The 10087-nt window shown below is 35.2% G+C and overlaps 1 protein-coding gene across 2 annotated transcripts in view; it reads left to right on the forward strand.

Moving 5' to 3' along the window:
• The window catches only part of HEATR1 (HEAT repeat containing 1), a 76492-nt gene that overhangs the window by 19083 nt on the left and 47322 nt on the right, over nt 1-10087 (forward strand). For both annotated transcript variants that reach the window (XM_004712186.2, XM_045297878.1), the window contains exons 10-17: nt 1804-1914; nt 2253-2370; nt 3520-3627; nt 6648-6743; nt 7218-7306; nt 7776-7987; nt 8324-8445; nt 9076-9267. In XM_004712186.2, the coding sequence (XP_004712243.1) occupies nt 1804-1914; nt 2253-2370; nt 3520-3627; nt 6648-6743; nt 7218-7306; nt 7776-7987; nt 8324-8445; nt 9076-9267 (1048 nt within the window). The remainder of the gene's footprint in view (nt 1-1803; nt 1915-2252; nt 2371-3519; nt 3628-6647; nt 6744-7217; nt 7307-7775; nt 7988-8323; nt 8446-9075; nt 9268-10087) is intronic.

Consider the following 10087-nt stretch of genomic DNA (forward strand, 5'->3'; position numbering starts at 1 on the left):
TTTGTGCATAGTTAAGTAAGTTTAAAGTCTTTGCTTAATATATTCATTATCTGGACTTTTTCAACAATGATTTCTTTTTTTATTTTAAATATTTTAAAAATTGTATTTTTATTTTCCTGTGAACTAGTCATATTTTCTGTTTGCATGCTTTTGAACTTTTTGTTGAGTTCTGGACATATTGTAGTATTATCACTCAGGAAATTAGATTTCCTCAGGCATTATGTTGTTTCTTGTTGGAGGCTCTGATAGCCCATTTGTTTCGTAATGGTTTCTGACTCTGCATGGTCCTTAAGTTTGTTTCATTACCTTTGCAATTAGCCTGTGAGCAGACAGGTGGTGTGGTAGTTACTCATGGGCTGTGATTTGCAAGGTCAGCAGTTTGAACTCTTTAGCCACTCCTCAAGAGAAAGACAGGACAGGTCTGCTGTCCTATAGGGTCATGATGAGTTAGCATCGACTCGATGGAAGTGTTTGTTTTCACACAGATATCCTTGATTGACAGTTTATTTCTTCACCAAGCCCTCTCTTGGATCGTGCACATGCTCAACTAGATGCCCTTGGTGGGAATGAATTGATTCAGTAGCTATTTGTGGGTGGCACTTCCTAGATCTATCTATTCTGTTATCTTCCAGTGACATCCTAGATCTAAGCTATTCTTTTTGACATGATTTTGGTTTACATTTTATAAGTATTTTTAATTGTGAAAGCAGAAAGCAAAAGTTACTTGTTTATTTTGAGTAAAAAGATGTATTATAGCATTATTTAAAACAATAGTCAATCCAAACAGTTTAGGAATAGTCATGTAAATTATAGTAGAACCATACAGGGAATTGCAAGTGATTCTGGTATGTTATTTTTGTTTCTTTTTTTTTTTGCGTGTTGTTAGTGCTGACACATCATGGAGAAAGTTAATAGTTATACCTAGTTTAGGGTATAAAACTAAATATGGTTTGTTGCTGCTTATAGTTTTCTATTTTAGTAAGGGGGTAAAATGCCTAGAACAGAACATCACAATTGGTAGTCAGAAAATATTAACAGAAAACTTAAAAGGTGTAAGCGTGCAATAAAGATGCCATTCCCTTCTGTAAAGATCAGTGAGCCGCCTCCTACACATTACCGCCCCCTTAATAAAAGGGCAACCTGCTACTGTGAGAAAAACATAGGCATTGCAGTCAGACCTACATATGAATCCTACCTCTACCACTTCCAGTAGAATAGCAGCACTATTATTTTTAGTGTCAGGCTGCTTGGTTTTAAACCCGCCATTGTATGGCACTGGCAGGTACCAGTTACTGCTGTGCGCATGTTTTCCCATACTCAGAGGAGTGGTTTGTGAATTCATGTTTGATAAAGTAGAATCTGCTTCGTTGAAAAAGACGAAGAGTCTCAAGGAGATGGATTGAGACCTTGGCTGCACCCATTAGCTCAAGGGTAGAAAGAACTGTGCCCCGGAACTGGAGTGGGCAGTGTTCCCTCTGTTGGGCACAAGGTCACTACGAGGTCGGAACTGACCCCAGGGCCCCTACGAACATACATGGGGAGTACTGTTTAGAATCTGACCTCAGGATAGCTGACTGGTCAAAATCCTCTCTCGTTTTCTATGGCACCGAACAGAGCACCAAATGTGGGCTATTTTAATTTTACTTTGAGCAGAGGGATGTGATGTTGTAGCCATAGTTTTGTTGTCTGTAAACATTCTAAGTTATATCTTGTAGGATTATGATAATTGGTGGGAATATTTTTAAAGCACTTAGCTCTGTAAATGGGAACTCTCATATCTGCGAATGTTTTTTTGTTTTGCAGCATTCTTTTTGAAGAATATATTTCATATCTCTCACAGGAAGAAAGCAGCTCTAATAAAGTGTCTTTGCTTAATGAACAGTTTCTTCCACTTATAAGGCTTTTAGAAAGCAAGTAAGTCGTGTGTATGTGTTTCCCCCTTTAATGTGTACACCTATTATAGGGAGTTGTATAGAGTGCACTCTATTTTTATCCCTCTTTAGGAAAGGATGGATGCAGGAATTATGTTTGAAAGATAAGAGAACATGGGTTTGTGTGTGGACTGTGTAGAGTATAATTGTTTATACAGATATTTTTATTGTTGGAATATAATTTTATTTGATTTATGTATACCATTTGTTGAAATTTAGAGGTTATAAATAAGTCCCAATCTCAGTAAGTGTAAAGCTTTATCTTTCCTTTATACATGGTGTACTAACAATAATGAATTAACTCATTTAATTTCCTCATAGATACCCCAGAACACTAGATCGTGTATTAGAGGAACACTTGAAGGAAGTTACAGATCTAAAATTGCAAGAGCTTTTCCACCAATTTATTTCTCTTTCCACGAGTGGAGGAAAGTATCAGGTAACTCATCTCCATAGAAATTGTGACATTAGTATATGTATCTGATTATTTGAAGAACTGCAAAGGAAATTTGCTACTTCCTTCCACCATTGGGGAAGAATGAGATTTTATACTACTTGTTTAGTTATCTTAAGTAAGGTTTTGAGACTGGGATTTAGTAGTTTGAGATAAACGGTAATTGTTAAGTAGCTATGAACATGATGCTTGTTTTAAGAAAGGTGCTTCCTGGGATTTAATCTGTTACATTTAGTAACACTCATGAAGACAGGGCCTTACATAGGCATCCAGTGTTCTTTATCTTCGTCTCAGGTCTGCAGCGTAGAATATACTAGCCAGATAAGTTACCCAAGTTATTTTATGATCATTTTAGAATTGCAGAAATTATCTGGTGATTGTACCTGCCTTTAGGTTAAAACTTACACATATCTAAGCAGAAAGTCTTAAAACTAGCCTAAAATGGATTTTATGAAGAGAAATATGATTTAGTTTTTCCTTTCTTAAAAACTATCATCTCTAATGGTGTTTAATATCAATATTATGTTACTGGACCTACTTTGCCTAAAAATGTAAATGAACTAAATATTTATTGATTTATCACTTCATTTAGATAAGTTGCACTTTGTTTACAGTGATAATTTTTTTTTCTCTATTTAGGTACTTTCCACTTTTGAATCAGATTTACATAAAGAACATGAAAGCACATCATTGTATTAAACCTACACAAACTCAAGTTACACAGAATTACTATTAAAATAGTCCTAATCTTTGTTTTATCTCTTGTAACTTACACCATGTTGTAGAGACAAAGATTTTGCTTTGCATATTTGTATGTAAAACAGTGGTTCTCAACCTTCCTAATGCCGCAACCCTTTAATACAGTTCCTCATGTTGTGCTCCCCCCCCAACATAAAATTATTTTTGTTGCTACTTCATAACTGTAATTTTGTTACTGTTATGAATCTTGTGACCCCCGTGAAAGGGTCATTTGAACCCCAAAGGGGTCACGACCCACAGGTTGAGAACTGATGTAAAATTAGATGATTTTTATTGAATATGTTGGGCATTCTGGGCTGGTTTTTCTGTTTTCTTGATTATTTGCTACTCAGATTTGACAATAAAATCATTTTATAATTGTGATGAACCATACAGATTTTAGCAGATTCTGATACCTCCTTGATGCTCAGTCTGAATTATCCTCTTGCTCCTGTGAGACTTTTGGCCATTAATCATCTGAAAAATATAATGGAAACATCAAAGGTTTGTGTGAAATAGCTTTTTATGTTTTACCTTTAGAGTGAACACTGTAATTCTTGAACAATATTTTCTAAATTTTCATCTTTCAAGTTATACCTTCACAACTCTTGCTGTATCACCTAGTCACTGATCTATTTTCCTTAGCTTAGTTCAAATGGACTCTTCTTCACGTCACCTCAGATCATGAACTTGAAGTGCTAATATACTGTAAAAACAAAGTAACAGTGTTCATCTGTGTAATGCATAAAATATTCAGATATCACTGTTTCTATCTTTGTAAAATTTCTGGAATAGAGAAAATTGGTACCAGAGTTTAGTAGCATGCAGCAGCATACACATGCCGACCTCAAAAGAACTTCTCTCAGTAGCTATTAGAACCAGATTTCTATGAAGGTTTATATCTGATTTACAGATTTCTTTTATATTTTTAGGTAACTTATGCCTTTAAAAAAAAATAGGCTTAGGCACCATAACCATATTCACTTAAAGGGGTTCCTGTATCTAAATTTGCCAGTTGTTTTATTTGATTAATTTTTAATCTATACACAATATTTCTTTCACTAATTGTGCTGATAAAACTATATTGACTTGTTGAATAATTGAACTCATTGAATACTGGACTTTCTTTACTGGAGATTTAGAGTTCTAGAATGAAAAGGAATTCCTGGAATCTGGTGGTGTTCCTAAAGCTATTGGCCATCCTTTTTAAATGTTTTATCTATTTTCCCTTGTTCTCCTGTGGGCTTGGTTGTTTATGAGAGAAAGACTTTGAGTACAATCAGGTTACATGCTCAGGTATTGTAATTGCCCTTAAGATCTATATTTGCATATCAGACTTGATTTTCTAGTCAATGATAGGACATAGGTTTTATGTATTCCTGATTGGGATATTTGGCTACTTTTAGTGCTTAAGGAAACTTTGGTGGCATTGACACGTGAAACTTAAACTTGTGAATAGGGATTTTAGTTTCTTTTTTTTTTTTAAATAGGGATTTTAGTTTCTATCCCCACAGAGTAACCTGTATCATAGCATTAAAAAAAACAAAACATGTTGGGATGTATTCGGGTTGTCGTTCCTTTTTTTCCCCCTTTGTTATATTAAAAATAGATACCAAAAGAAAGAAGATAACCTAATTTTGGCAGACTGGCTTTGTTCTTATAAAAACCTAGATAATTGCTAGTTTTTAATAGTCTTTAGGAGTACATTTACAGGGAACTCCCAGAGGTTCAGGCTGGATTCAGAAGAGGACATGGAGCAAGGGCTATGTCAGATGGATCTTGGCTGAAAGCAGAGAATACCAGAAAGAAGTTTACTTGTGTTTCATTGACTATGCAAAGGCATTCAGTGTGTAGACCGTAATAAACTGTGATGACCTTGGGAAGAATGGGAATTCCAAAATACTTCATTGTGTTAATTGGAACTTGTACATGAATCAACAGGCAGTTGTGCTTACAGAACAAGGACATACTGCATGATTTAGATCAGGAAAGGTGTGATCAGTGTTGTATCCTCTCATGATACTTGTTCAATCTGTATACTGAGCAAATCAGGGAAACTGAATTATATGAATAGTGGCGTCAGGATCAGAGGAAGGCTTATTAACAGCCTATGATATACAAATGACACAACCATACTTGTTGAAAGTGAGGAGGCGTTGAAGCACTTGCCAATGAAGATCAAAGATTGTAATCCTTGTAAGGATTACAAGTCTATGTAAAGAAGACTAAAGTCATCACAACTAGACCAATAGGTAACATCGAGATAAATGGAGCAAAGGTTGAAATTGTTAAGGATTTTGTCTTGCTCGGACCAATCAAGGCTCAAGGAAGCAGCAGTCAAGAGATCAAGAGACAGTGCATTGGGTGAATCTGCTGCACAAACCTCTTTAGAGTGCTGAAGAGAAAGGACATTATTTTGAGGACTAGGGGGTGCCTGGCCCAAGCCATTGCCCCATATGCGTGTGAATGTTGGACGTGGAATAAGGAAGATTAAAAGAATTAAAGCCATTGGTTTGTGGTGCCGGAGAAGATATTGAGAGTAAAATGGACTGCTAAAAAGGACAAACCGATCTGTCTTAGAAGTAAGGCCATCTCCTTATAGGCAAGGATGCCAAGACTTCATTTTACATACTTTGGACACAGTGTCAGGAGAGACCAGTCTCTGGAGAAGGATATGCTGGGTAAAGTGAAAGGGCAACGAAAAATAGGAAGGCCTTCAATAAGAGGGATCGACACAGTGGATGCTTCAGTGGGTTCAGGCAAACTTGAACAACTCTAAGGATAGCACAGGACATTGCACTGTTTCGTACTGTTGAGCATAGGATGGCTATGGGTTGGAGCAGACTTGTTGGCACCTAACAACAAGAGTGCTGGTGGTGCTTTCAGAAAACCATTGAACTGCTGGTAACCATAAGATGGGCACTTCTAACCCACTAGCCACCCCTCAGGAGAAAGATGAGGCTAGCTGCTCCTGAAACCCCATGTAGAGTCACTGTGAGTCAGAATCGACTTGATGGTGGGTTTGGTTTGGGGGTTTGCTACATTACTGGAAGCAGTTACTGCTTTAAGTCCTAGCTACACTATTGAATCCTCTAACAACCCTTTGAGGTAGGTACTGTTACTAACTCAGTTTTCAAGATTGGGATCCGGAAAAAATTAAAACTTGCCCAAAGTTACAGCTAGTGGCAGATCTGGGACTTAAACCTAGACATTTTGATTCCTTCGTCTATGCGCTCTCAACATCCAGAATCTTACTTTATGTCAGTGCAAAGATTATATTTGGATTATGCAATTTAGATTTTCAATGGAAGCTGGAAAAAGTTTATTAATCTAACAGGATCAATAGGATTCTGTTAGATGTCTACTTCGATGAAAGTATGCTTTGAATGCTTGAATTTCTCAGCCAGCCTTCAGCCTGTGCCCCTTGATTTGTATTATGGAGTGTACCCTGCTTCTTTCTAGTGTCAAACCTTAATGAAATTTTTAGCCACAGGAAAAGTAATATATTTTTTCCTATCCCTCAGGAGAGTATTGATGAATCTTTCATAAAAGAAGCTATTTTAACTCGATTAGGTGATGATAATATAGAGGTTGTTCTGTCAGCTCTAAGTGCTTTTAAGGTGAGTGAATTTGTTGCTCATTGAAAAGGCGTTTTTGGTTTGTTTGTTTGTTTTTTAGTTTTTGTTTATATTTTCTTGCCCTTCTTACATGATTCTGTGTTCTAAGCAGGAGAATATTTCAAATTATTCTTCTATTGGAAAGTTGTACTCTTGAGAGATCACAGACAGTCTAAGTATATAAATTTGTATAGTCACCTGACTATACAAATTTCATATATATGAAATTCAAAAAGGAAAGGTGTATTGTAAATTTTATATTTTAATAATTTTTATTAGTAGTAAATACCTTGGGACAATGGAAAATAGATCATGAATTCCCCTTTTTAGAAATTATTCCTGTAATACTTTTTAAGTTACAGTAGCCTTCTTAGGAGATAACTTTTTACAAGTTCTTTCTCACAGTTCATTGTAATAGTATTGTGTATTTGAAGCAGCTGGAAATTTACTCATTTTTTGTTTTCTTTTTCCTTTTAGACTTTTAAAGAACATTTTAGTTCAGAAGTAACTGTTTCAACTCTTCTGAAACTCTTTCGAAGAGCAGAACCTTCAAAGAATAAGGAATGGTATGTATTCATTTCTTATATATACTTTTGAGTTGATAATTTTTTGCTTCCAATTGGTATTCTTTTTTAAAAAAACATTTTGTGTACCCTATAATTTAATTGTATGACCCTTTAGCTATGCTAGTGGAATTTCTTCTGTAAAAATAATTAGAGTTGAGCTTTTTTTTTAGAGTTGAACTTTTTAATAATAAAAATGTAAACAGAAGTATTTGATATATGAAATTATACTGAATTCTGAGAAGAGGGATTGGATGGGACTTGAATTGTCTACTCTAACTTTTATATTTGGTTTTGTTTTCCTAAGAATCACACATTATTTTATAATTAAGAACAAATGTCATTAGCTTTGAATAATACTTTTGGAAAGGAGACTGGGTTATTGTCCGTTGAACTTAAATAAGGAAGTGATAGATTTTTGCTAAGTAAAATTAATGCATCTCTCAAACCAATGCGCTTACCTGTCTTTTAGGTACAAGGTACTTGAGATAGCAGCAGACATTTTGGTGAAAGAAAAGATCCTGCATGAAAGCCATCAGTTGGCAAATCAGGTGGTGGTACATTTACTCCCATATATGGTCGTCATCAGTGACGAGAAGGACTCTCCTGAGATAAAAATTGCACTCTATTTATCCAAATCAGGAGTTTGTTCTTTGCACTTTCTGCTAAGAGGCTGGAAAGAAGGTAAAAAAAAAAATCAGTTGTCTTCATAGAAGAAGTTAACAAATAATAATTTTAAAAGAAATTTATAGTAAATAATTGGTTGTGATAACTTTTAAAGTTGGTTTCAAAGAAAAAAATTTTTTATTTAAAAAAATTTAAACATTTGTTAATATAAAAAGTATACCATGAAAAGGAGGTAGACTTACAGGCAAAATCAGATTTTGCTGGAAGGGAAAATAAAATAAAACTTCATAGGAAAGCAGTAAATAGTTTCCTAGATTTTCTAGTTTACATGATTCTTTGGGTGAATGTTGATTACACAAGTGATTTCGATATGTCTCTCTTTTTTTTAAATAGCTTTTGAAAATGTGTGTAAGGGCACAAAGTCGGGAAAACTAATTGGTGTAGCAAATCAGAAGATGATTCAGTTGTTGGCAGACAACATAAAGTCAGGGGATCCTTCTTCAAACTTAAAGATGGTAGGTGTGCTGTCCCCGTTCACCCTGGGACTTCCTTCCTCGAACTTTAGCAGCTCGTCAGCCTTGGCTTCCTTGGACTCTGCTCCTGCTCTGGCTCCTCTCCCCTCCCCCACGTTCTATCCCTGCTGCTTTTCTAAACCCCCTGTCTCTCTTTTTTTTAATACTCTTGTACTTTATTATTTTGTTCCAAACTTACATAGTGTTTAATATATTCTACAGATTATTTGAAGCCTTTAACATTTTGAATCATTTTTTAAAATGTAACTATTGGACCAGTTAAAATAACATGTATATTTTACATTTTCTCTTTTCCTCATTTAAAACATTAGAAATTAGTTGCCTTTGTTGTCAAAATAGTAAAATATAACAAAGAGGAGAAAATTACTATTAAGTCAAATGTGAAATAACAATTGTGGTTTCTAAAACAAAGATCTAATTGTAGTCATGAGCTTTACAGTTTCAGAAATTATTTTTATAATTACTTAGAAATCAATATTTAATCATCTTTTTTAAGGCTTTCAACTTGTCAGTTTAGTTTTCATTTGAAACACATGGTCGTTTGAAAGACAGGAAGTAGTAAATGACGTTTTGAAGAGAGTTTGCAGTAAGGGATTGTGTTCACCTCTCAAGGTGGAGGAGTTGATCGATGTTGTTGACAAGGACGCCTGTACCGTGCGGCAGAAAGTGGCTCTTCACGTCATCGTGTCTGTGCTCGTCGCTTGCTGCTCATCCTTGAAAGAAACGAATTTCCCATTTGCGATAAGAGTCTTCAGTTTGTTGCAGAAAAAAATTAAAGAGCTGGAAAGTGTCAATGCTGCAGTGGTAAGTTGTGGAGAGTCTGGAGAATGGTCCGCGGTGAGAAATAACAACCTGTGAGCAAGATGGTGACAATTGGCGTGTGGGATGCTGAGTTTGGGTACTTAGTGAAATGCAGTGCAGCCTCGAGCGACAGACAAAGTGGCTCTCTTGCTTTTACAGAGAATTTAATTCAATTCTAAAATTTCAAGATTGCAAAGTGATTGGTGAACTTTTATTATCTTTATTCAATAACTAATTATGCTATGCTTAATATGCCCCTGATGAAGATATCTTTTAGTGTGCTAGTGCATGAAAAGAATATTGCTTCAGTCTATTGATTACTAAAAATAAAGCTTTTATATTATTTTCATCATTACATAACATTAAGCTTAAATTGACCATGCCTATTATTAGTTTTGGACATTTTTGAACCGGATATACTTTTACGTTGATCTTAAGGTAACGAGATTATTCATTTTTAAATGCCTGCCATATCTAATAGTATTTTCTTTTTATTTGTCCTCCAAACCTCAGAGGGCTCCTCATTGTACAGTTTTCTAAATGAATAGCAACTTTTTTCATATTTGTTTGTGCCTTTATATTTTATAGGTTTGGGTCATAGCCACTTTTAGCTAAAGATATATAAAGTTTTAAAAAGAAGCCCAGAAGGGCCTTTAGCTTTCTTTTTTAAAAAAATACTTTTATTGGGGGCTCTTATGGCTCTTAACGCAATCCAAACATTCCTCCAATGTGTCAAGCACATTTGCACATATGCCGCCATCATCATTTTCAAAGCATTCTCTTTCCACTTGAGCCCCTGATATCGGCTCCCCATTTCTTCCCC

This window comes from Echinops telfairi, unplaced genomic scaffold (assembly GCF_000313985.2).
Source record: "Echinops telfairi isolate 266 unplaced genomic scaffold, ASM31398v2 ScPeMD7_7424;HRSCAF=8462, whole genome shotgun sequence".
In the NCBI taxonomy this organism is placed as follows: Eukaryota; Metazoa; Chordata; class Mammalia; order Afrosoricida; family Tenrecidae; genus Echinops; species Echinops telfairi.